The sequence below is a fragment of the Mustela putorius genome, unplaced genomic scaffold, assembly GCF_011764305.1.
Source record: "Mustela putorius furo isolate JIRA1106 unplaced genomic scaffold, ASM1176430v1.1 tig00003845_pilon_pilon_pilon, whole genome shotgun sequence".
NCBI lineage: Eukaryota > Metazoa > Chordata > Mammalia > Carnivora > Mustelidae > Mustela > Mustela putorius.
In genome coordinates this window covers 87,174,228-87,201,247 of record NW_025421998.1, presented here as the reverse complement: position 1 = coordinate 87,201,247, position 27,020 = coordinate 87,174,228, and the positions used below count along the sequence as shown (strand labels likewise).

Below are 27,020 nucleotides of genomic sequence, written 5' to 3'. Positions count from 1 at the left end.
GAAGTGGTTTTTGAGGAGATTTTTTTTTTTTAAAGTATAGGGTTCAAGTATGTGAAGAAAATACCCTTTTGTCTTAACACATTTTAAAAGCAAAGTGTTGTATGTATGTCAAAGCTGTGGAAACATACTTACTGAGCTTGAAATAGGTTTGCAGATTTCCATGGCAAATCTGATATATGTGGCTTGAACAGTTCTCTTTTTTACTTATTTTCATTTCACAAACTTTGCCAATCCCTAAAGATCTGCTTGGAAACTCCCTGTGCTAATAGGCAAGGTTGGCCTTTCCTGAGCTTCTCTTAAAGTAGCCCATCCTGAGACACTGACCTTTTAATTTAATAACAGTTTTATTTGAGAAAATGTTCAGATCCTGGGAGCTGAAACGAGTGTTTTCAGAAGGGCCATTTTAAATAGTGGTCTCCACATGGTATATCTTTTTCCCTTCTGTGCTTTGGACAAGACCCATCAGAAGAAATAATATATTGTTGCTTTCTGTATTCTATTGATTTTAAAAACAAATAACATGAAACTTAGATTTGCTCAAAACCCATTACTGTACTGGTTTATTTCCCTGCTTTGGCTTTGATTTGCTATTTTAGATTTTAAACTCTTTATGCTAGGTCATGTTTTATCTTTTGTTATTTTAAATTCTCCCTTGTAGCTAAGGTAATTACTTTTTCAGCTGTGACCTTGGACGTGAGACCCAATATTGTAATTTTTTCTTTTTTCTTTTCCAGAAATAGCTGGGGTGTTAGAAAGACAGCTGTGCTTTGATCTCTTTACCGACCGAAAGTGATGTCAACCAGTGGGTCCCTTGGGCACGTCTTCCTCAGTGGCCTCCGGAGTTTCTGGCCCCTTGCATCCCTTTGTGGTGCTTTCTCAGTCCATACCCCTCTCCCTTCTGGCCTACCTAGATGACACCTCCAGTGACCTCCAGCCTTTTCTCCCCCTCACCCACAGTGGGTGGAGGGGCTCACAGGATAGGCAGGATGGTACAAAGAAAGAGGATAAGCCTTAAAGCTACACTTCCCTTCTCTGCAGTCTCTCCTGCGTGGCTTCCTTCCCAGCCTCCCAGCTGGTCGCCATTTGGTAATGGAGTCCTTCCTGTTCCATTTTAGGTTTATCACATCATCCTTAAAAAGCTCTCTGCGGACTTCGGCTTTTCCCGTAGTAGGGAGCTCCTGTATAAACAGCCTAAAATGCACCACGAAGACCTGGAGACTTACTGGCTCACTTCGAAAACCTATCCCATTGCTGCATCCTCAGACCTTGTACGCTGAGGTTTCCCTGAAGCCTAGTTCTAACTGTTTGAATGAAATGCACTTGAATTGTGACCGAGACTTCGACTGAATTTTGCCTGAGAAAAGTGTTGCCGTGATAATTTGAAAAAGTCCCGGGGTGGGAGGGGGAAAGCTGTGTGATTGTGCATGTCAGCCTTTTTCTCCGTAGATTCTAACTGGTATGGGAAACTCAAGAGTACAGTTTGTGTCGTAGTAGTTGGGTTAATATTTGTTTCAGGTTTTGCTACTAATTAGAGCTACCAGCTGTGAACAGCTTGAAAAAATGTGCGATGTTGTTTTGCTTGTTTATGAGAAGTAGCTGGAAATGTGAAAATTGTCACCTTGTGGAGTACATAGTCTAGAACTTCATAGCCAACTGACCCCCATATAACCCAGTGGGTCCTGGTTTTGGATGAGAAAAATCAAAACTCAGGTAGGTTACCTGATTGATCCAAAGTCTTGCTGATGGAAAAACAAAGACTGTTCGGACTTTTGGCTGAGCTGTTGCCATCTGTAGTGTCTCTGCTGATGTTGGTATTATTTTAAACCTTGAATACTGAAAAAGTCTTTTGAGATTTGCCTGAATGCAGACAAAATTCTCTCTTCTTGTTTTGTTCTTGATTTTCTGTGACCTTTTCAAAGCCAAGACTTGTATCTTTCTCATGTTACAGACTGTGAAGTAGGAGAGAAGCCAAACAGTGGTGTAGTATATAGATCAGAGGGACCCTGGAGAACATCCAGTTGAGAACAAACAGGCTTTTGAGGAAAACTGTACAGAGAGGCTAGTAACTTCCCTCTCAGGTCCTCCAGATTGTTGATGGCCAAGTTTGGATTAGACCTCCAATGGTATTGATTCCTTTCTATGATTCCTTGTCCATTTTATTATTTTTCTGTTTTTTTTTTTTTTTAAAGATTTTATTTGTTTATTTGACAGAGAGAGATCACAAGCAGACGGAGAGGCAGGCAGAGAGGGAGAGAGAGGGAAGCAGGCTCCCTGCTGAGCAGAGAGCCCGATGTGGGACTCGATCTCAGGACCCCGAGATCATGACCTGAGCTGAAGGCAGCGGCTTAACCCACTGAGCCACCCAGGCGCTCCATTTTTCTGTTTTTATATTATTTTCTTTTTTCTCTTTACAGCTTTTTTGAGATGGATATACATTTTGTTTATCTATTATCAGTGATGGGCATTTAGGTTGTTTTCATTTTTGGTATATTGCAAATAATGCTACCATAAATATTTTAAATTCTTTTGAGTATATACAGTACCTAAGTGTGGAATTGCTAGATCACATGGCAGCTGTGTTTAGCATTTTGAGGAACTGCCAAAGTGTTCTCTATGGTGGCCACGTCACTTTACATTCCTGTCAGCAATGTATCAAGGTTCCAATTTCTTCACATTCTCACTGACGCTTGTTAATGCTTGTCTTTTTGATGATATTGGGTTTGAACTGGTATATCATCCTAGTTTTGATTTGTGTTTCCCTGATGATGAATGCTGTTGAGCCATGTTTTGTGTGCTTATCTTTTTTAGAGAAATGCCTGTTTCAGTTCTTTGCCCATTTTTAATTTTGTTGTCTTTTTGTTTGTGTATTCTGGATACAAGTCTTCTGTCAGCTATAGGATTTGCCAGTATTTTCTCCCATTCTGTGGGTTGTCTTTTCACCTTGATGGTGTCCTTTGGTGTTGTTTTTGTTTTCTGATAATCCATACCTAGGAGGTCCTTATGACCTTTTCCATATCTTCATTGTTATTGCCCAGTGTCAGCTAAATTTTTAAGGTTTTTCATATTCCATTGTAATTCAGTTTTTGTATATGCCCTGAGGCAAGGCAGTTACAACATGGAGATCATCACATAAAGTGTCTGTCTGGTTTTCCACCTAACAGGCTCCACCATTTGAAGTACTTCTTAAGTCCTGTGTGTACTCTTAGATCCTTCCAAGTTTTTCTGGTGCTTTCTTGGTCATGATTTTAGGTAGTGCGTTCCTGGTAAAGCAGAAATAGTCTCTGCTTATTTCTTATGGATGGGTCTTAGCAATATATAAAATTTGTCTATTTTATTTGCTATCATAGCTGTAAGGATCTTAATAAAACATACCATACAACATCTTCCATTTGAAAAGACCAGATGTTTCAAATCAAGTTACCAGGTATTTAGAAAGCTCCAGCTGTCTTCTCAGCACTTTTCTGTGTCTCTCTGCAATTGTTGGCACTTGACGTTGAATGACATATTTTCCAAAAAATATGGCTTTACAATGTTCATAAATCATAAATGCCTTTTTTTATAAGTCGTGGGAAGATGAATATAACTACAAATGATTTACTGTCATAAATGGTTTTTTAAAGTGTTTAATTGTATGGGGCATGTGGGTGGTTCAGTGGGTTCAGTCTCTGACTCTTGATCTTGGCTCAGGTCTTGATCTTAGCATTGTGAGTTCAAGCTCCATATTGGGCTCCACACTGGGCGTGGCCTACTTAAAAAAAAAATTGAAGTGTTTAATTATCAAATGAGAATGTTTTGGTGTCATTTTCCTCTCTGAAGTCCCTCTCTTAAGCCTCTCCTCCCCTTATACATGATTGTCAGACTTTAATGATACGACATCATTTTAAAGAATTTATACTTAATGGCTCAGTCCCCAGTGGGCACTAAGCACCTCCTTGAGTTTATTATACATTTTGGCAGGTGTGGAAATTTCTAGGTCTCCAGGGAACTTTCGATTAAATTACTCCTGAAGTGCACTAATTGGTCTTTTCTACAGTGTTTAGGTAGTTCCAAGGAGACACTGACCAGATGGGCAGAACTTAATGGGCAGAACTTTGTCCGTTAAGATCTAGCCTCAGCTTTATCTTCTGGAGTGTTTTCTTGCTTTTGTTTTTTAAGATAATGCTGATTTTCTCTCCTTCTACTTATTATTGATCCTAGTTTCTGATGAAGAATTGAAGAGAAGAGTGGCTGAGGAGCTGGCATTGGAACAAGCCAGGAAAGAGTCTGAAAACCAGAAACGGTGAGTTTTGTGGTATGTGAGAGTGATTTTGCTGCCCTCTTATCATAATAACAAAACATTTTTGGAGATGAATGATTGTAAAAAGACTCATTATTTGTGTTTGGCTGCACTTCGGGATGTGTTGAGCATGAGAATGTGGCCGTTTTCAGTTTTGGATTGTGCTTGTAAAAGCCCAGTGTTACCCTCTTCCCACACTTGAGTGTGACCACTGTATCTCTTGTGTGGTTCTTAGCTACATGATTGCTGAGAAGTTTCCTACTCAGTGAGAAGTAGTTCTTGGGGATTCTCCAGGCATTTCTTAGGCGAGTTTCTTCCAACAAACGCATTTATGATTGAAAATTGTATGGTCTACAATGGGTGTTAGAGCTTACAATATTGTTGCTAATGATGAATGTCATATTTGACATAGTGTCTATATTAACACTAATTAACTCTAATTAGTAATGTACTCACTTTAAAAAGCTGAAGATGTTGGGGAAATATGTAAAATTGGAAATTTAAAATCCTCCGTAATTCTGTCCCACTCTTGAACATTTTAGTCTTTTGTACATCTATGCAATTATTGTCATTACTAATACTACTAACAGCTGAAAGAATGTTCACTGAAGTGTTCTTGTTATAGTAGAAAACTGGAAGCAATCCACATGCCCATTAAGGGGACTGGGTGGATGAATCATGGTACATGCCTGCAGTGGAATACTACACAGTCAAGTAGATCCTTATGTGCTGATTCAGAAGGATGTGGAAAGGCCATAAATTGGAGAAAAGCAATGTTCAAAACAGCATGATAATATTTTCTTTTAGTAAAAAATACTACTTTTAAAGATTTAAAGTATATCCTTATTCATAAAAGTATGTGAATACATTTTAATCCAAGATAGAGTCAAGTGCTTCCCATCTGTGCTATTTCTGAAATTTGCATTTAGCACAGATTTTATTATATAATCATGTGAATGTCTTTCTGCTGTGAATACTAGGCACATGCCTACCACGTGTAGATGCCGAGTATGTATTTGTTTTTATTTTGGGCTGCTTAACTATTTTGTTTGTGAGAGCTAAATGGAGTCTAGTCCTCACTGACCACAGGACCTTCAACGTATAATATAACCTGGGCCTTCAAGATTTTATTTCTAAACTAGGGGATTTGAAAATGTTCTCTAATATTTCTTTCCCTTTGACAGAGTGCTAAGCTATCTCTAATTTGCTTGAAATGTCTGGAAAAGGATATAAGTATTAGATTAAGACCACCATTTTGTCAGGAAATAGGGAAGGCTCATGGCTTAGGGTTTTAAAAAATCAAGATGTAATTAGTACTGATAAAAGGGTCTGTGTGTATTTCAATAGTTTCTTACGCAGCACTTTATAATTATTTAATTGGGTTAGGTTGATGGAGTATATAATTAGAGAGTGAAATTTAAATATTCAAAAAATTTCAGACCATTTTCATTAAGAACTAAAGAAAATCGATACGTTATGGTAGAATTTCTGGTCTTTGAAATTTTATTATTTTTAATTGAATTTTATTTTAATAAGGCTTTTTTGATTAGACTCTCATATTTACTTTGCTTATTGTACTTCACATAGGATTTTTGTGTTCCTCCCTCCCCATACAGTACAGGTTTTTGGTTATAGTAACGCCTTACTGCAGTGTTTGGTTTTTGTTTTATGGGTTTTTTCCCCCTTTGTTATTCAACTCCCACTTGATCTGCTGTGGTCTGTGGAAGGGTAAAGGGCACATGAGATGAATAAAAGGTACCAGTGAGATCCGATTTCATATCTCATGTGGACTGGGGTTGGCAGCCTCTCTGCAAACTGGACAAATGACTATTGATAAGGAATTTATTTTCTGTCACCTTTAAGGAGAACAGAGGGTAGTACAACCTTTTTATTATTTTTTCTTATATAAAAAAATATTGTTTGAAGGCTTCTTCATGAAAACTTCCAGCTGTCAAATCTTGGCAAAAAGAACTATATGATAGTTCTTAGTAGAATCAATAGTTTTTTTTCTTCTTCTCTTTCTACTGGAGAAGAAAATTTAGAAAAAGCATTAAAAAAAACCTCTTGGGCGTCTGGGTGGCTCAGTGGGTTAAAGCTTCTGCTTTCAGTTCAGGTCATGATCTTAGGATCCTGGGATCAAGGCCTGCATTGGGCTCTCTGCTCTTTGCTCCCCCTCTTCCCAACCCCCCTCCTGCCTGCCTCTCTGCCTACTTGTGATCTCTGTCAAGTTAAAAAAAAAAATCTTAAATTATTTTTTGAGAGAGAGCACGCAGGGGCGGGGAGGGGGCGGTGAACAGAGGGAGAGGGAGTGAGAGAATCTTGAGGGAGCGAGAGATCATGTGGGACTTGATCTCACCACCCTGATGTTATGACATGAGCCGTAATCAAGAGTCAGATGCTTAACTGACTGAGCTACCCAGGAGCTCCACATGAAGAAAGTTTCATGTGTAGTCTTTTCTTTTTATTTATTTATTAAAAAGATTTTACTTATTTATATGAGAGAGAGAAGATGAGAGAGCACAAATGGGGAAGGGGCAGAGGGAGAAGCAGGCTGCCTGCTGAGCAGGGAGCCCGATGCAGTACTCCATCTCCGCAGGGAGCCCGATGCAGTACTCCATCTCAGGACCCTGGGATGAGGACCTGAGCCAAAGGCAGATGCTTAATCGACTGAGCCACCCAGGCTCCCCTATGTATAGCCTTTTAAAAGCAAGTTTTTGGAGTCAAGAAGCATTTGATACATTATTATATCTGTAGCCTTAGTTGAATAAAGCTTTGTATGCCACTTTAGAGAATGGTTCCTTAGGCCATTGTTCTGTTACTTGTATACATGCCGATTACTAGTCTTACCTTGCTCTCAGGTGCCCATATAATGGTAGGTGAGTTCTCAAGCATTTAAGATTGGCACATAGACACACATATATGTAAGGAGCCAAATTTGTGCAAAAAGGACTTTGGAAATCATGTATTTTTTTTCTTATAGAATATTTATTATCATTGTATAACCTTTTTATTACGGACATTTTAAAGCACACTGAAAAACAGAGAAGAGTACAATGAATCCACAGGACCCATCATACTGTGTTAAACAATTTCAGTGTCATCTGTACCCCATTCACTCTGCCTATGTAGGGAATGGTAAGGGAACATTTTTGGTAAGGGAACAGTAACATTTTCGCTAAGCTGGTGAACTCTCTGGCAGAGAAATCTAAAATGTCTTCTATCAGGCTAGCTTAAAGAAGGACCTTTGTTTCAGTTGGGTTTTTGGTTGAGAGACTGAAACTTAACTCTGGCTAACTTAGGAAGCAAGAACATTTTGAGAAGCATATAGGGTAGCTCAAAAGAATCAAAAGGAAGACGAGAGACCCACTAGCTAGTGAAGAACTGGGTACTGCTGAAACTGTACACGGTGGGGAAGAAGTAATTCCATAAAAGGAAATCAGGATGAAGGTTTTACAACAAAGGGGAGAGGATGGTGGGTGGCTAAATTTCATTGAATTGAAGATACTATTGATTTTAGGAAGCATTTGGTATACCACTAAGAAAAAAATTGCTGCAAATTATAGCAATAATGGCTTATCTCTTAGAAATCTTATTGAAAGACCTCATTAGGATTTCATTTGAATTTTTAAAAACCTATCACTTGTGTATCCATGAAAAAGGAAAATGTAAGCAAAATAAATAGGTTAAGGCAGTATTCTGGGTCTCAGGGGGGATGCTTCGGACCCCAGGGGACATGAGACCATGTCTGCAGACATTTTTGGCTGTCACAACTTGCTCGGTGTCACTGGCATCTAGCAGATCCAGGCTAGGAGTGCTGCTGAACGGCCTATAATGTGTAAGGTAACCACGTCCCCACCCCAGACAAAGAATTTTCTGGCTCACTGTGTCACTAGTGCTGCTAGTGGGAAACCCAGCGTTGCTCACTTTGGGTCAGCTTCTTCTGGATGACTCTTGGACTCAGAGTTTGATGTTCTTGTTCTGTGCCATTGAAACCTTGGCACCACAGCTTTCTATAAAAGATGGTTCCGCTGTCATTCCTGCGATTTTTCCAGGCTGCCAACACCAGTTGTGCAAATTTTGATGTCGCGCACTGGCTGCGGCAACTGTGCAGGACTGCCGAGTGGCAGACAGCAGTAGTGAGATGCTTTCAGGCGGGGAAAACATGCAAGACGGTGGTCCTGGATCTATATCCTGCCGTTAGAGCCCACACACCCGCAATGTGCGGGTGTGCCAGCTCGGAAGGGACTTCCCGCGTGTCTTTCTCATGTTCCACCTGGTGCGGAAGGCCTTTGACAGTGCCTGGCAATGCCGCACGTATTTAGATCCCGTCTAGGAATCGTTCAGACAGAAGATATTTCAGTAGGCCATTGAAAATGTACCTGAACTCCTTTCCTTTAACTCTCCACTCAGTCTCACATGCAGATGTAGCCTCGTTAAGAGTTGTTTTATGTGGTCCCTGGTTGGCTCAGTGGGTTAAGCCTCTGCCTTTGGCTCAGGTCATGATCTCAGGGTCCTGGGATCGAGCCCTGCATCAGGCTCTCTGCTCAGACGGGAGCCTGTTTCCCCCCTCTCTCTGCCTGCCTCTCTGCCTACTTGTGATCTCTGTCAAATAAATAAATAAAAATCTTTAAAAAAAATAAAAGTTGCTTTATTAGGAGAAGGGCTCTTCTAAGACCAGTGACCATGCAGCTGGTTGTAAGCTCTATGATTATATAGTATACCCTTTCTTTGCTTTCTTCGCTTGCTCTGCTTCTTTCTTTCTTTCTTCTTCCATATCTAAGAAGACATTTACACATGGAATCTCAATTCAGGTTACTTTAGATCTGATTCTGTCTTATGAAAATCTGCAGTGATTTGCTTAGTTGACAAACTGATACCCCCCAAATCACTGACGTAATATTACTACACACGCTAAAATTGATGGGTCTAATTTGGAATCCTAGTTTTGCTTACCACAACATCTCATGGATGGAATAGTTCTTTGGTGTATTGGGAGTCAAGAGTAAATTAAATGCCCCTGTCAGCAGTCTGTTTTTGCTGTTATTCTGTGTTGCCTATTTTGGATTACAGCTGACCACACTGTGTTGGAACGGTAGCAGGTCAGTATGGCAGGGACACAGTATGCTACAGTTTGAGTATAGACTTTGAAAATGTGGTCTTCTGCACCCTACCTCGAGAGTCAATCTCTGACAGCAAGAAAAATGTGACTACTTCTGACCTCTGGCCGTTGGCATTTGAATTTCACCCCTTTACCTATAAAGGCGAGTGAAAGTGTTTCAGTTTTAATAACCTTTCTTCAAGACACCAAGAAGAAAGGGAATAGCTCTGTGATGTTGTAACTAACTACATCAACCAAGATGACTTGCTTGCTGGTTTTTGATGAACATCAGTTGAAATTTTACCCCATTTTTAATGACTTGGAAAATTACCTTAAATTTGTGAGATTTGTGAGACTTAAAATAATTATTTTGGTTTAATAAATTAGTCATAAATTTTGTCAGTATCTGGGTAAGTTAGAGTATAACACAGTTCATTGATTTTTACAATTTATAGCATCGGGTAAGGGCTTATGTTATCAAATAAGGGCTTAAAGCTTATTTGTGCCTATACTTTCTTACAGTAAAAGTGAGATTCACACTGATGGTATCTTCTGTTTAAACTCATAATTCATTTCAGTTTTATTATTAGTTGTTTTCTGCCTTTGGAAGAAAAGGCTGGGAAAGGAAGGAGTAAAGAATCCACTGGAGAAAAACAGGGAATTCGTGGCTTCGTGTCACGCTGAAAATATGTAAGTCTGAAGCCCTTTACCTGGTGTGGTGCCTTGCACATAGTGAGCACTCACAAACATTTGCTCAGCTGAATCGGTGGAGCTGGAAAATCCTGAGAATCTTCTAGCAAGAATGGTCTGTTTTATAACATATACATGTATATGCTATATTTTGTTAAAAATAAAAACAGATTGTACCTTTAAAAAGACATTAACTAGAGACTATAGATACTTACAAACCTTTGCTCTAAATTAGTGTAGTGTTGAATATCACTTTCCAGTTGTAAACACAGATCACACATGTATGAAATTGCATATCTTCAACCTGCGTGTAATCTCTAGGTGCATAACAATTTAAAAAATCAACAGTTTTCAGGGAACAAGTGCTGTTTATAACTGATATTTATCAATGGTGTATTATAAAAGTGTAGTTTTAAAGTGACTTTTTTTTTTTTTAAAGATTTTATTTATTTATTTGGCAGAGACACCGTGAGAGAGGGAACCAAGCAGGGGGAGTGGGAGAAGGAGAAGCAGGCTCCCCGCTCAGCAGGGAGCCTGATGTGGGGCTTGATCACAGGACCCTGGAGGTCATGACCTGAGCTGAAGGCAGATACTTAGGTGCCCCTAAAGTGACTTTTAAAAGATCAGTTGATCAATATTTTCTCAAGGCACTCAACTGTCACAGGCAAATGAATCTCACTTCTGACTGAGAAATATTTGCAAATAAGGTGATGAAAGAAATTTGAGTCATCACTTTTCATCTGATGTCCAGATGTGACATGTACCACTCTGCTGTGATGTGGGCATATGTCCCCATGTCTGGCTCCAGGAAGGATAGCGGATGGCTTGTTGGCATTGTCTGCAAATTATTCCTTTATCTGCACTCGCATTTAAGAGCTCCTTCTGTAGTATAAAAATCCCTATGTAATAGAATTGTTTTCTTATTGAAGCCTTTTCTAAAATGCATACTGCATTGCTGTTATTTTATACCTATCCCTTTTCTATTACATTTGCTGGAAAGTAGATAAAGAACGAACCTGTTCTCCGTGCAGGAGGAAGACCGCGTCTTAGCCACCTGTTACTTTTTCCCTGGAAGATGATTAGAAGTGCTGTGTATGTACTGGGTATGGGAATCTTTCGCCATCTGCCACTCTCATCTTTTTCTCTTCAAATGGCACTTTTCAATTTTTAATCGAGATGACTGCTTTCTATATCCAGTCGTTATAGGACACTGGATTATCCAGTCTGTTTTAGTTACCTCTCTTCTTTTTCCAAAGCCAATTTTCTTTCCTATCGATGCCGTGTTGTTGTAGGATCCTACCCCGAATTCTGTTTAAGAGGCCATTTCTCCATGGTGGGAATATTAAACCTGGAAAAGCAGAATCAGTCAAGCATGCCGTGGAGATCTGTAACTTTTTTATTGATTGTAATAGCTGCAGTGATGTTCAACCGCTTCTTGTTCACAGTTCTTTTGACAGTAATTACAGCGTTTTCTCTCATGAAGCCTAGAGTTTGAAGTAATTTGTGCTAAAGTTGGTTTCTACATGGGAAGTTTCTAGAATTGGTTTCCGAGTGTTCTGTGGTTCTAGTAGTTTCTGTTGAAGTTTCTGCGTTACCAGTACGTACAGTCTGCTTTACCAGTACGTGCAGAAGAGAGGAGCTTGTAATAAGCTCTCTAAACCATTTATCATTCCTCCCATAACACTGACAATGGCGTTCGTAGTTTATCATCCCCTTATAGGAACAGGTGACTGAAATAGACATATGTGAAGTTTCTAAGTCAGCAGCAGAACGGGACGTGAACTGGACCGCCCCTTAGCCCTACCCCATCTATTGCTGAGGTGATAGAATCATACTGTCTCACATCATCTTGTAAAACATTTATTCAGAGGAAGCCCGTGTATTCAAAGGGACTCCAGAAGAAAGCTGACTCAAGTGCCATCTGGTTAGGGCTAGGATTAGGAATGTAGAGCTCTGTCAGCCTTTTCCCTACTCCTTTCCCTTCCGAGAGAACCGGGGAATCACCTTCATAGGCCCTAATGCTATTAGGACTTCGTGTGAGAAACCTGTGGTCAGGATAATTTTCTCTCAAATTTGGACGCTTGGTGTGTGAGGAGGATACTTGTCCACACAGCATTTGTTGGATGGCTGCAGTTTTGATTCTGTTTTAGAAGGTGAGTGGGCAGTGGCCTGATGTCCATTTCCTTGAGTCCAGAAGTCTGTATTTATGATGGTGGTCCACGTAGGCTGGGCTTTACCCTGGCTCAGCCCTCAGTCCTCACCCTTCTGGAAGCCATCTGCTGATCCTGCTGGTAACGAATGCTGTGTTAGGAAGAGTGTGTAGAAGAATCTGAGATTCTTCTATGGCAGTTCACTTTGGAAACAGTGGAAAAATATATGGAGAGGGCCCCCTCTTTCCTATCCTGACCTTAACAGCTTTGCCAGTAGAGCCGTGAGTTGACGAGCGATGTGGGCAACATAGATGTAAATCAGATGTAAATTTTTTCTCAGCGTTATAATATTTCCAAACGTTGGCACATTTTGATGTTTAAGTAATAACCCCTTCCCATTCCTTTCCAGGCTGTTAAGAAGCAAGTACCTCATGTTAAGTTTCTGTTAAATATTTTGTTGAGAAAATCCATATTCTTTTGCATCCCACTCATCCAGAAGCGGATAGGGTTTGTCTTTGGAAACTTTGTTCACAGTTTATAGACGCCAGCCACATAGAATATGCGCACTGGGATCACATATTATCTATTGTGATCACATATTATCTATTAAGACCATTTCTGAGTATAGGACCTATTTGCTCAACTAAAATGAGAAAATTAAAAAAATCTTAGGTGATGTTGCCTTGTATTTGTTATGTGTTCGGCACTATTCTGAGCACTCTATGTATTTTGAGTCATTCATCCTGCCTCTGTTAAACCAGAAAACTGAGAGGTTAAGGGACTTGCCCAAGCTTGTATCTAGTAAGTGATGAGTAGGGATTTGAACCCACGCTTATGGAGTCCGTGCACTTCTGCATCCTATAGTAGTACTACCTTTCTGTGTGGACAGGGAGTCCTTCCTGTAAAGTTTTTCATTTATCACTGTGGGAATGAATAGCAAGCATTTACTTGGATTTTCATGTCTAAAACGTAGTAAATAAAACATAACTTGAAAATGACCTCTGCCGTGTGCTCCTGTTTAGTAGATCTGGGCACCTGCTCAGAATGATTACCACTTATCTCCTTTATTTTAGGACCAAAATCTTTGGAGAATTTGTGTTTAAAGTTAATATTCTTTATTTATGTAGGCTATAAGTTAATATGAAATGCTTGTTTGTGTACATATTTTAAGTGATGGTGGCAGTTTGAATTTCCTGTTAGCTTATGATATTTCTCTTAATTGCTCAGTGTGGTGGCAAGTCGTGTGGAAGCCAATGGTACTCCGCCACCTGAACTTGAGAGGTGTCAGCTTATAGTCACTGAGGCACTTGTGTGCTCAGTAGTGTTCTGAGCATTGCAAGAAGGACTAAAGAGGGGCACCTGGGTGGCTCAGTGAGTTAAGCCTCTGCCTTCGGCTCAGGTCATGATCTCAGGGTCCTGGGATCAAGCCCCGCATTGGGCTCTCTGCTTGGAGGGGAGCCTGCTTCCCCCTCTCTCTCTACCTGCCTCTCTGCCTACTTGTGCTCTCTCTTAAAAAAAAAGAAAAAAAAAAGGACTAAAGAGGCACAGGCTTTACTTTAATAGATGACTGTGGAATGGAAATCATTTTGCATTTCTCCTTTTGTATTCATCCATAGGGTTTTTTTTTTTTTCAAGATTTTTATTTATTTATTTGAGAGAGAAACAGTGAGAGAGAGCATGAGAAGCGAGAAGGTCAGAGGGAGAAGCAGACTCCCCATGGAGCTGGGAGCCTGATGCGGGACTCGATCCCGGGACTCCGGGACCGTGACCTGAGCCGAAGGCAGTTGCTTAACCGACTGAGCCACCCAGGCACCCAGGTGTTTTGTTTTTTAAAGACTTGGGGCAACTCTTTTATTTTGTATTGGTTGTGTCGCTTCATGTATTGGGTTTTTGGTTTGTAGTATTTGTTATTATTCATCTGTGTTTTTTGTAATGACCAAAGTAATTTCATTGTAAAAATGATTTTTTTTACATTCATTGTAAAATTTTTTTACATTCTTTGTAAAAATGAATACAATGAAAAATCATTGTAAACATTTAGTTTACAAACTTCTCCAGTTTTAAATCAGTTAGAAAATGAGCTGTTAGGATGATGGGCCTTTGGAACTAGAATATAGAATTCCTCCATTGAATAACGAGCAGTGTAATGTATGGAACAATTTATTATATACTGTTTACTTACAGCTGCTTCCTCACACATCCACTATATAGCCCCTACATGCTTAAACCATTTCAAATGGATTTTTTTTTTTTAAGGTTATCCCATTAAAATGGTTGTAGTGTGATTTTTTGACATAAAATATTAAGTATAAAAATAGTTTATTAACCATTAATGTTTCAATTAATGATTTCAATTTGAGTTCCTTCACAACTTCTTTGAATTGATTGCTTAAATTCCTTATTTCCTGGTGCCATTTTGTGAGTGCTGATTAGATTAAAAGAGAAATCCTGTAAAAACTCATAAATTACAATTTTGCTACAATTACAGTAGGATGATAGATTAAAACCAAACGAAATCAAAACAAAACCAAAAAAAGGCTACTGAAACCACTAATTTAATATGGAAAATGTCAATTAATTTAAAAACCATTACCCATACTCTGGTTTCTCTTCAAATGATATAATTCTTTGCCTTTTAAAAACCATTATCCGACAGAGTTTCTGTAATTTTCATGATTGCTATAGAATCTGGTACGTTTGACTTAGAAAGTCATTCCTCAAACTATTGAAAGCATGGATGTTTATTAGTTTAAAAAAATTACGAAAGAAATATGTGTTGAAGAAAGTCCGATATTATAGAAGCATAAAAACTTAGTCCTCTTTCCCTCTCCCCTCCTGCCTCCGCTCTCCCCCCTGCAATACTGTTCATGCTTTCATACCCAATGGGAAATGTATTTTTTTTTTAATATTTTTATTTACTTATTTGACAGAGAGATCACAAGTAGGCAGAGAGGGAGGCAGAGAGAGAGGGCAAGCAGGCTCCCCGCTGAGCAGAGAGGCCTGATGCGGAGCTCAATCTGAGGACCCTGAGATCATGACCTGAGCCAAAGGCAGAAGCTTTAACCCACTGAGCCACCCATGTGCCCCGGAAATGTATTCTTAATCATGCTTGTTTGTGGTTTGTGTTATAAGCAAAATGAGATGGAAGTAATAATGTCGCATAACTTGCTTTCCCTCCCTCCAGTCTTATATTGTGGTCCTCTTCTCATGTACAGTGTATACGAGCCTTACAGACTTCAGATCTGATCATATACACCATATAAGACAACTTCACCTAGGAAGAGTAATACTAACAGTAATAATAGATAATAATAAGTAATAATTACCACGCAGTGGTAATAGCTAACAGTTTTGAATGCTGCTTTTGTCCCAAGCGCTGGTGCAAATCTTTTGTACATACTGGTCATGTAACCCCCCTGCAGCGGAGTGGTGGAGGTGCTGCTGGCACATTCCCATCGTAGGGGCGGCGTCCAAAACATGCAGAGCTGCACTCGCCAGTCTTATGTTCAGAAAACAGGTTGGGATATGAACATAAACAATCGAATATGAAGTCATACTCATCGCCACTCTACTTGACTGTGTCTCAGAGGCTATCTTATTTTCTGGCCCAACAGTGATGTTGCCTATTATATATTAGTCTGAATATTCTCTCTGAGACCCTTTTGATGTGATTTGCTGAAATTTTATGTTTTTTTCAGATTTCAGTACATTCTGTTTTGCCTTGATTATGGAGCTCAATAAATAAGGAATTTAGTTTTGAAAAGAATTCACAAAGTGAAGGGATTTTTTTTTTGTATTTTTGTTTTTTGAATTGACTGTATTTTGAAATGAAACTGTCAAAATATAGTCAAATAGTACATGAGAATTAATATTTCAGTAAATTCTGCTGTAAAATGTTGGGAATTGCGTATTTCTTTATGAATCTACCTGTCAACTATACAATTCCGTTTTTATAGCCTTAAAGATAAAAGAGCCCAAGCTATTGTCCAAGTGAATTTCTGTAACTTCCTATTTGTGCAGCCGCAAATAAGTTTGACACAGAAAGCACTTTCCTGAAACTACTGAAAACTTGTGTGTTGGCCTGAGAAAAATTGAGGGTAATACTCAGAATTTTGATTACTGATTATTCTTGCTCCATTCTTCTTGCCTTTATGTCTCTCCTTTCCTCCTTATAATTAATCAGCCCTGTTTCTGCCTTTAGTATATGCGCTGCCAAAGCCAGCACATCCCTGTCTCTGCTTTTAAAATGGACTGCAAATCCATTTACCTCTCACCATTTCGGTCCCTACTTTGTCCAGGCTGGTGGCTCTCAGCGGGGGGGTATCCCCCCTCCCTCCATCTCCCCATGGGGCATTGGGCCATGGGTGAGACCTTGACAGTTGTCCCAACTTGGAGGGTGCTCCTGGCATCTAGTGAGTGGGTGGTGGCCAGGGATGCTGCTAGGATGCACAGAACACCCACAAGAAAGAGTTGTTCAGTCCAAATTCTGTCTGTGCTAAGGTTTTGATACCCTGGTCTAAGCCATTATCATTTCTCAGTTGCAGTTATTACAAAGTCTATTCCAGGGAACCACCCTGGTCCCCAGATTCTACTCTTCACAAAGCAGTATTAGTGTGCTTTAAACATTTATCTATTGATTGATCGATTTATCTCTCTATTTATTTATTTATTTATTTTTAAAAATAGATTATTTATTTATTTGGCAGAAAGAGAGAGAGGCAGGGAGAAGCAGGCTTCCGGAGCAAGCAGAGAGCCTGATGCGGGACTTGATCCCGGGACACTGGGATCATGACCCGAGCAGAAGGCAGACGCCCAACTAACTGAGCCACCCAGGTGCCCAACACTTACTTATTTTTTTTAAATGTAATCTTTCTGCCCAACATGGGGCTCGAACTCATGACCCTGAGATCAAGCATCGGACGCCCTACCCACTAAGCCATTCAGGTGCCCCTAAAAAGTATTTTGAATCATGGGAATTTATTTGATTAAAATTCTGTAATGGCTTTTCATTAGATTTAGCATAAAGTCCAGACCTTTCCATGACCTTGTAGCCCTCTGATTCCGTTTATATATTCATATGCTCGTGCATGATCTCCTCCCGCCCTCTCACAAGGATGTCAGCTGCAGACCTGTCTGTGCCGCTTTCGCCCGGCTGGCTCCCTCCTACTGGTCGATGTTCTTTTCAGCCCGACCTAGAGGCTTTCCTTGCTTGTTTTATCTAAATCTTCTGTCTTGTCCCCTCACGGTGGTTATTCTCTTCTCTGCTTCGTTTCTTCCTAGTGCTTTGGCCGCTGATGACTGTCTCTTCCACCGGAATACAAAGGTCTGTGAGGCCAGAGCTCATTGTCATGTAGCAAGTGTCAACAAGAATGCATTACCAAATTAAAATAACATTTTATGGGTATGGCTAAGTAGATGAGAACAGGATAGAATTTGTCCATAAGGGAAAAGAGGCAGGAGACTTAATGACCGCAGTAACTCCCGTTCCCCAGGTGCTGTGCCGGGCATTTGTGGGCCTCAGCTCTGTGTGCCCTGTGAGCCTTCTGACCAGGCCTGTGTCACCTGTGTGGCAGCCTGGGGGTGCCTGCACCCCAGATTTCCCTGGGACTGGGGGAGGGTGGCTCTGCCCTCCACGGATTTGTCCTACAGCCATAGAGCGCTCCAAAAGGCGGAGTGCCTCGCCCTTCGAACCGACCGAAGGCAGCAGAAGGATTCGATCCTGCTCTTCCCTGACGTGCCTCTTTCCCAGCTGTTCCCCTTCAGCAGTTTTTGGATCATAGGAAACAACTGTGGTTTGTGTCTTCTCCCCCGGAGGCTTTGTCGGCTCTCCGTGTTTGACGTGGAGACTTTGTTTTTAACAAAAAATGGTCTGCTTTTCCCCCTGTCCCGAGACCGTTGCTTCATCCTCATTGCCTGGAAGTGAAGGCCCTACATTAGGAGAATGCGGTTTGAGCTCTGGACCGTTTTTATTGGCAGCGAAAAACCTACTCAAAATTTGAACTACGTGTGAAATACACTTGTATGACTGATCCTTGTATGTATCATACTTGTATGACTTGTGTGACTGACCCCAAGTGTGTTTTACCTAAGTCTAAGTCTGTGAGCCTTGAGTGTTGGGTTGAAGTCAGCAAGTCTGAAGCTCCTGCCACAGACCCTTTATTAGAACCTGTGCATTTTGTCAAAGGTGTCCCTTTTCCTCCCTTCAAATGGAGCCTGGGATCCCATGGATTTGTGTTTTGAAAATCTGTGTCCCATTGCCTGGTTTGGTGAGAGTTTTTTTGTTGAATCCTGAGAGATCATCTCTTCTCTGCTTTTCCCAGCCTTCCTGCTCCTAGGAATCAGTGTCCCCATGAGGCCCCCTGGAGAGACAAAAGCCCAGGGTGGCCCACGGTGGCTAACTGTTCCAAGTTTCAGCGTTCCTGTCTGCTTTGGCATTTGAGTATTGTCTTGTGCTTCGTGCTCTCTCGTGTCCACCCTCCCACTACCTTCAAGTGTTTTTTTTTTCTTGGTTCACTTTTTTTTTTTGTTTTTTCATTTTCAGCAGCTTGTCATAGGAATGACACACACACAGCAGAGTCAGCTTTAGACAGCTTTTTGCAGACAAGAACAACAAATTCACCAGTCAGGGAGCAAAGTGAGAGAAAAATGAAGAACAATATTAGAAAAGAACCCTTTGGGAAGCTGCACAAAAAATGTTATATTAAAATCGATACTGGGGCTTGACCTTTTGTGGTACTGTATATTTTAAAGCCTTCTATTGATTCTCTTTTAATAACATGTTTATTCTAGTTTACTGACATAAGCCTAGGGAGAATACAAAAAAAAAGATCAAATTCTTTATTATGGTGGTCATTTAAATTTGTCTCAGGCATTTTTCATGGCAGACTGCTGTTATCTTTATGTATTTAATATATATCATTCTTACACAGTATAGGACTGAGAGGTTATAAAAGTGGCAAAGTGATTTTTTAATTTACTTTTATTGAAAATAGGACTGGCCTTGCTGTGTCATAGAATTGTGGTACCCTGCCACCACCTCCCCCATCCCCCGTAAGATTTTCTTTCTTTTCTGCATGTGTGCAGAAGACAGAAGATTCTCATTTTGAATCCCCACCCCCCCGCCAGACCCCAAAAACATTGGTAGTATAATCTACCAACTCTGGGACCGTTTGGAAACAATTCTACGCATAACGACCGCTATCTGACTCTGTAACTAATGGCAGAATGCCGAAGAATAGGAAATTGCCTTACCTGACCCTTTTGATCACTCAATCTTGTCATTTCAGAGACAGAAATATTCATTGCTTTTCTCTGTGAGCGGCCATTCATTGTTCAGTCAGGAAGGCAGCCCTCTTCATGGTGTAGTCCAGTCTTGAAGTGATTGCGCAGTATGCTCATCTCCGCCAGTTTTCCCCATTAGGAGAAAAACAGGATTAATTTTCTTATCTCATTCCGATGATTTTTCCCCAACATACAGATATTAAGAGGTATCCAGAACAGCAGGAAGGACTTGAAAGATACACCTGGAAAGGTTATCCTGTAAATGGCAAATTAAATGAGATTCAACCTGTAGAACATCAAGTTAATAGGCTTGGGGAGAAATAGGATGCTCGGATCTAATTCACGGTTTTAATATAATAGTTCTGTTGTTTATGGGACATCTGATAGCACATGTTGGGAAGCCAGACAGCAATTCCAGGAAGGCTGTAATGAATTAGAGGACATTTTGAAAGGGCAAATAAATTAATCAAGAAGCCAAGAGAATCAGAAGACTGGAGACGTGTATTGTAGCACGATGGGGAGAGAGCTCAGCAGGGATGTAGTTCAGGGTCCCCAAGGAGGTCCAGATTGGTGAGTTTGCCCTCCCTGTGAGTTGTTAAGTGCTGAGGGCATCTGGAGGCAACAGCAGCAGCCATGATGGAGCCACCGTCTCTGCCCACTTCCGGTGGCCCCTCAGGCATTTGATAAGGGGACTTGGCTTCTGAGCACCAGCCCGTGGCTAAACCCCTCTAGAGTCTGTCTCTGCTTGTTGATTTCCCTTTGTCCCATAGTTGGTTCTTTCTTGTAGCCTGGTCTGCTTTCCCGTGGGCTTTCATCCCCTCACCCGTACCGTCTTTCTAACGCCTGAGACGATCTATGGAGAAAAGCAAAGTCAAAGGCACACATTAGTGGTAAGAAGTGTTTTATTCTCATTACCAAAGTAATGTGCGCTGTATCCAAAATTGAGAGAAAAGCAGCTCAACAAAATGAAGAAAAAAATGAAAATTGCCATAATCCCACTGCTTCTACAAAAACCATTGTAAATATTTTGGTACATGGGGGAAAGTAACAGAGGTGGTGTCGTATGGTCACTGTTGTTTTATTTTTGTTGTTAGGATGTATTGTGAATGTGTTCTCATTGGATAATTTCATGGTAGTTCACCATTAGACATTTGGCCTTCCAAGTAAATAGTTCAAAATGTTTCATTACTGTGAATATTGATCTTTGTTATTAAATTTACACATATCCAGGGTTATTTCCTTTCCTATTATAGTATTATCCAGTATTTCTTCCTTGAGTTAAATTTTTACAAGTGGAATTACTAGGTCAAAAATTATGCAAAATAATTTTTGGTTGGCTCACTCAGCTAAGCATCTGCTTTCAGCTCAGGTCGTGATCTCAGGGTCCTGGGATGGAGCCCTGTGTCCAGTTCTCTGCTCAGTGCGGAGCCTGCTTCTCCCTCTCCTCCCTGCTGTGCTCTCTCTTGCTATCTGTCACTATTTCTGTCTCTGTCTCTCCTAAATAAAATCTTTAAGAAAAAAATTATATAAAATATTATTGCCAACATACCTTCAAGGAATTGTGCTAGTTAACTCACTACCGATGAGCTCGTGCTTTTTTCCTCACTGTTGCAGATTTGGGGAATATAGTGGTAAGACCAGTGTTACCTTATGCCCGTATGATCACAGCTTATCATCTCCATTTGTTTTCTAGTGTTTTCATTCACTTTACATGGGTGGTTCTTAATGGGATGGAATAGTCTTTTTGTTGGTCTTGCTATTACTGAAGAGGTGCTGTGAGAGTTTAGGCACCTACTAAATACTTGCCAGATGATTCTGGGTTATTGTTATGTCAGTATAGACTAAAAAACTCTTAGTTTTTTAATAGTTTAAACTATTACTTAGTTTTTTTTTTTTAAGATTTTATTTATTTATTAGAGAGACAGAGCAAGCATGAGCCAGGGAGACAAGGAGAAGGGCAGAGGGAGAGGGAACAGCGAAGCCAAAGCAGGCTCCATCCTAGGACCCTGGGATTGGGGATCATGACTTTAGCCGAAGATTGACGCTTAACCGACTGAGCCACCCAGGCACCTTACTACTCAGCTTTAACCCCTTGTTAGTTCTCTCTAGATATAAAAACCTGTCACAGAGCCCTGTGTACAGCTGATGAGAGATAGTGTACTCATAGTCATAAGAGATAGTATTTGGCAGGCAGACCCCAGTAGCCTGGAGTGAACTTGGCATTTCTCAAATTGCCACAGTGGATCTGGCCTACATGTGATTTGGCTGACCCAACAACACCATGTTATATCGACGAATGTGTGAATGTGTCCTAAGATCAGGTGTCAATAGAAGAAGTAAACCAGCTTTGAGACATGCCCTGCACATAGTTAGTACTAAATAAATATTTATTGAATGTTTAATTTGGCCACACTTTCATCTTTTAAAGGATAACGCAGTGTTTGCTTTTTGCTTGCTACAAAAAAATGAAAGGAAAATCAAATAAATCTGAAGGTTGAAATGAAAAAACCTATGGCAAGTGGACGACTGAAATCTAGGCTTAAAGAAATTGCATTGCTTACACTTTTGTCTATTTTTTTTGTGTCTTGATTTTCTATAATTACCTAATTTTAAATTTGTAATTAGTGCAGTTATTTTCTTAAGTGTTTATCTTTTTCCAAAACACGTAAGTAAATATTTTTGATGGAACATCTCTTGATTCCGGACTAATAAAAGATGCAGAAGAGGAGCTAGGCATTCAGTTTCAGCCTGGAACAAGGGGGAACTGAGGGTGTCCCCAAACCTCACCCTTACAGCACCCGGGCAGGTGAATATAGTAGACACAGAAATGGAGTAGAAATGGAAGATATTTCAGGGTGTGTGTTTGTACACAAGAACTGGGAATCCGAAAACCGGGGTTCTGGTCTTTCTGTGCCCACTTATTAACTGTTGGAATGTGGCTGAATCACAGAATTAACTCCTATCTAAAAACATGGAAACAGCTTTGAAAGAGTATAATCCTACTTGTCTTCTGGTGTTGTGAAGATCAAATAATATATTGCAGTTGTGTTGGCCCTGTAAACTTTTATAATAATGCTATTTTTAATAATAAAAGTAATGACAGTTATTACCATAGCTACTCTTACTGTAGCTATTAATCTCTTGAATAAACTCCCTTCTTATCACAGATATGACAGTGGAGATATGATGCAGACGTTTCACCAGCAGGATCCAAACAGCCTTTCTTCCTTTTGCTGTATCATGTTGATGAGACTCCATAGATCACTGAACCAAAATAAAAAGTTTCTATATTTGAAAATCTTCTTCATTGTAAAGTATTGTGCTAGTTTAAAGAAATTTCTTTTCTCTTTTCCCTTTCCTAACCTAGGTCTAGAGACTGTTCCCCCTTCACACTGCTTTTTTACTCCTGTTATTTTCATCTGCTACTTAAGTATGCCAGTGTTTAAATTGCTGTTCTCCTTCTCTTTTTGGGCATATATCATAATTCGTGTTCTACCAAGAGGTCAGTTAACCTGACCTCTCTGCCAGATACTGTTTTAAATCTCGGTTCCATTTGAGTCTTATCTTTACTTATAAACGATCTTTACTTATAAGCTTGCTTTTTTGAAACTCTCCTTTTGCTTTCATGGCCTGCTTGTGTAGTACGATCAGTCTTATTTTCTAGGACTCTGAAGCTGCTCTGGTATTCTTCTCAGGAGATGGTGTGTTAGCTTGCTGTGGCTGCCTTAAGAAAATGCCATGGACTGGGTAGCTGAAACAATAGAAATTTATTTTTTCATAGTTCTGGAGGCCAGAAGTCCAAATTAAAGTGTTGTCGAATCTGATTTCTCCTGAGTCCTGTCGTCTTGGCTTGCTGATGGCTGACTTCTCTCTGGTCTTCATCTAGCTTCCTCCCCCACATCTCCCCCACTCCAAGTTGGAGAGCGTCCTTCCTGTGTCGTCTTCTTCTAAGGACACCAGTCATATTGGATTGGGGCCCCACATTTATGACTGCATTTAATCTCATTTACCTCTTTAAAGGACCTGTCTCCAAATACTGTCATGTCCTAAGATACTAGAGGTTAGGTCTCCAAAATAATGAATTTTGGAGGAGACACACTTCAGTCCATAACAGAGGGGTAGACTGATATATACAAGTAAAAATCGACTCTAGTTTTTAAGTTTTCCCTCAGCAGGAAATTCTCATATTAAATCTTTAAGATACCTTTTAGGTCTAAAATTTTAAGTGTTGCTTTTTTTTTTTTTTTTTTTTTAAGATTTTATTTATTTGAGAGAGAGAGAGCACAAGCACGGGGAGGGACAGAGGGAAAGGAAGAAGCAGACTCCCCATTGAGCAGGGAGCCTGATGTGGGGCTTCATCCCAGGACCCTGGATTCACGATCTGAGCCGAAGGCAGATGCTTAATGACTGGGTCACCCAGGTGCCCCCTGAGTGTTGGTTTTTCTAATGGAAGTTATTTTTATCAAGACTCCAATGATTATAGCTTGAAGTTTAAAAAGGGTTAGGGTCAGGATTTATTGATTGGTAAAGATGATGTTATATGTTCCTATTTTTTTTGTTTTTATCTAAGCAGGTATGTTGGTAGTAGTAAAACAAATGAGCCAAATGGTAGCCACTCAAAGGTGGCAGATTAACATGGGCAGGATCTTGAGTTGAAGCTCTGAGCCTTGGCAAATGTAAAACAGAAGACTATGTTAATTTGAACTTGACAACTAACTATAAATGGTAGTGCATTGTCACAGGAACAAAGTAAAATTGGTCTTTACAGTCACATAGTACTTTTTCACTGTCACATATGATGGACAGTGACAGAATTATCATTTCTTCATTACCACATTTTTGAGTCATATGAGATATTTAGCCAGTTTTATGTGACTCACACAGTTAAAAAAAAAAGCTCGATAGTTATATTTGTTATTTTAAACTTTGCTTTAAAAAAGAAATGGTCTCCTGTGTCTTCCCATAGAGCTGACCTGAACCCAGAGAGGGTAATTTACCATTTGAAGCCCATTTTTAAAGCATACAGTTTTCCAGGTATTTTTAAGAGCATGTTTGCCAACTCTGTACTTCTTTAGCCCTAGAAACATGTGTCCTAAAGAAATTTTTAAGAATTGGCAATAGTGGGAGTTTCAGGTTCTAGCAGACTTCCACAAATGGTGCTGCATGTTGTCTTTGAAACATTCATCTTACCTTACAAACTGTTTCCCGAGGTTCATCTTGATTGATTTTAATACATAGATCTTTAATACCTTTGGGATTTATTTTTTCACATATCCTAATTGACCTTATTGGTTACTTATATCTTTTCACACTATTTCCATGCTCTCTTTTATATATACATACATGCATTAATGTCCATACATTTATATACATAAAATGTATATAATATATAAAATATATAAATAACAAATATGTAAATACATACACATAGCATCTCCTAGAAATTGAAATAAAAGTTTTATTTTTCAATGACTAACCCATTTTATTTTGCCATGGAATCTGTAATGAAGCCTTATAATAATGTCACTTATTTTCATTTTTATTCTTGTTTAATTTCTACTTAAATGAATGGTAACTTAATATCATTGTAACATTTACAGCCTATATGAATGTATTATTGTATATGAGGATTTCGGGAGGCATCATTATTGTGTGACATTAAATTGAAAAGCAGTTTTAATAAGGGTTCTGTAGATATTTGAAAAGGAAAAATTTGAAAATGTGTCCCTATTTAAATAGTACTCCCATTCTAAGTTAATTATATTAAAGCAAGCTAAAAGTGAATTAGAAATTGAAGCAGTGTTACAGCCTCTAATAGTTTTGTAATGAGTGGTCTTCTTTTGTAGTACTTAACCTTCATGCAGGTTATCTCTCTGTGTAAAGAACGCTCTTTTTGAACTGTTAAGTACTACAAATAAAATTATTTAGTCATAGGAAAGTCTAATTACATGGGTTTCTTCCATTGTAGTAATTACGAATTCACTTACATTATGGGAGGGGCAGGAATGGGCTGAAGGTTACCAGATGGAGATCTGATCTTTTAGCTTTGCCTCCTACCCGTCTGGGATCTTGACTAGCTGACTTGCCTTCTCAGTTCCCTTAGTTATGAAATTAGGTTGTAGAATACCTACCTGATAAGCATTTTTTAAAAAAAGATTTCATTTATTTAATTATTTGAGAGAGAGTGAAAGTGAGAGAGATCACAGAGAGAGAGGGAGAAGCAGACTCGCTGAGATCCCGATGCCACTGAGTTAAGAGCTGGATGTGGGGCTCGATTCCAGGACTCTGGGATCATGACCTTAGCCGAAGGCAGTTGCTTAACCCATTGAGCCACCCAGGTGCCCTGATAAGCTCGTTTTTAAGTGAAGGATAAATGAGATAATATATATAAATTGCCTGGCACATGTTAAACTTTTCCATACAAAATACTTTTTTACCAAGAACTTTCGTCTCTCTGAAGAGTGTGATGGTTAGGGGTGTGGCCTCAGGGGTCAGACTGCTTGGGTTTGAATTACAACTTTACTGGTTACTAGTTCAGAGACCACATAGTAAATTACATAACTTCTTTAATATGTAAGGTGGAGGACAATAATAACACCCACATTGGGATATCTTCAGGGCTTCTTTGCGAGACTAAATGGGACATTCCATGTAAAGTTCTTAGATTAGCACAGTGACTCACACAGAATCACAGAACATATATTCCATATATGTGATTGTCTATCTTGTCTGTCCATCCATCCGTCCATGCATTTCAGAGAATTATTCCCTAGTTGTATAGAGAAAAACTTGCCTGCTGTCTTCTGCGTGAGCCCTTTCTCATTCCTTGCCTTCATTATTTCTAAGGAGTATAGAAAATCTCTTTGTTGCTGAAAATTCAAGAAAAACAAGCTAAGTGAAGCTAGATGAGCTTTGTTTTCTTTTGCACGAGCCATTGATTATGTTTCTTCAAGGGTATGCCATGCCTAGTTCCAAAAGGGTTAAGTGTGAGAACAGATAGGGCATTTTTTTTTTTCTTATCAGATTAACAAGTGGTTGAAAATAATCAACTCCTAGTTTGAAGAAAATAACCCTTTAAGTTAATATAAATGTTAAAATTGATAATGATGCCAAATGGTTGATTCTTGTGTATTGGCCCTTTTACTTTAAAAAAAAAAAAAATTTATTTATTTATTTAGAGAAAGTAGTGAAACAGTAATATGCCATGAGCTGAGAACTGATGAGAGAGAGAGCTTTTAGTGGGCACCTCCTTATTGCTTTGAAATACTAGGAAGAAAAATACCTAACTTGCACATAGATATACTTGCACATAAGATAGACTTAGTGTAGCCCTGTGGTGTGCTATGGCCACAAGTAATTATTAAGCACTTGGAGTGTGGTTGCTCTGAATTAAGATTTGCTCTAAGTATAAAATACAGATTTCAGAGACTCAGTGTGAAAAAAGAAGATGAAACAGCTCTTTAATTTATAAAAAAAAAAATCTCTTTAATTGTATTGATTATTTTGTGGAAATAATTATTTTGAA

General features: G+C 39.5%; 1 protein-coding gene across 3 annotated transcripts in view; it reads left to right on the top strand.

Annotated features, from left to right (window-relative positions):
• CHCHD3 (coiled-coil-helix-coiled-coil-helix domain containing 3) overlaps positions 1-27,020 on the top strand; it is a 277,804-nt gene that overhangs the window by 54,535 nt on the left and 196,249 nt on the right. For all 3 annotated transcript variants that reach the window (XM_013050368.2, XM_004741737.3, XM_013050374.2), the window contains exon 3: positions 4,198-4,279. In XM_013050368.2, coding sequence (XP_012905822.1) covers positions 4,198-4,279 — 82 coding nt within the window. The remainder of the gene's footprint in view (positions 1-4,197; positions 4,280-27,020) is intronic.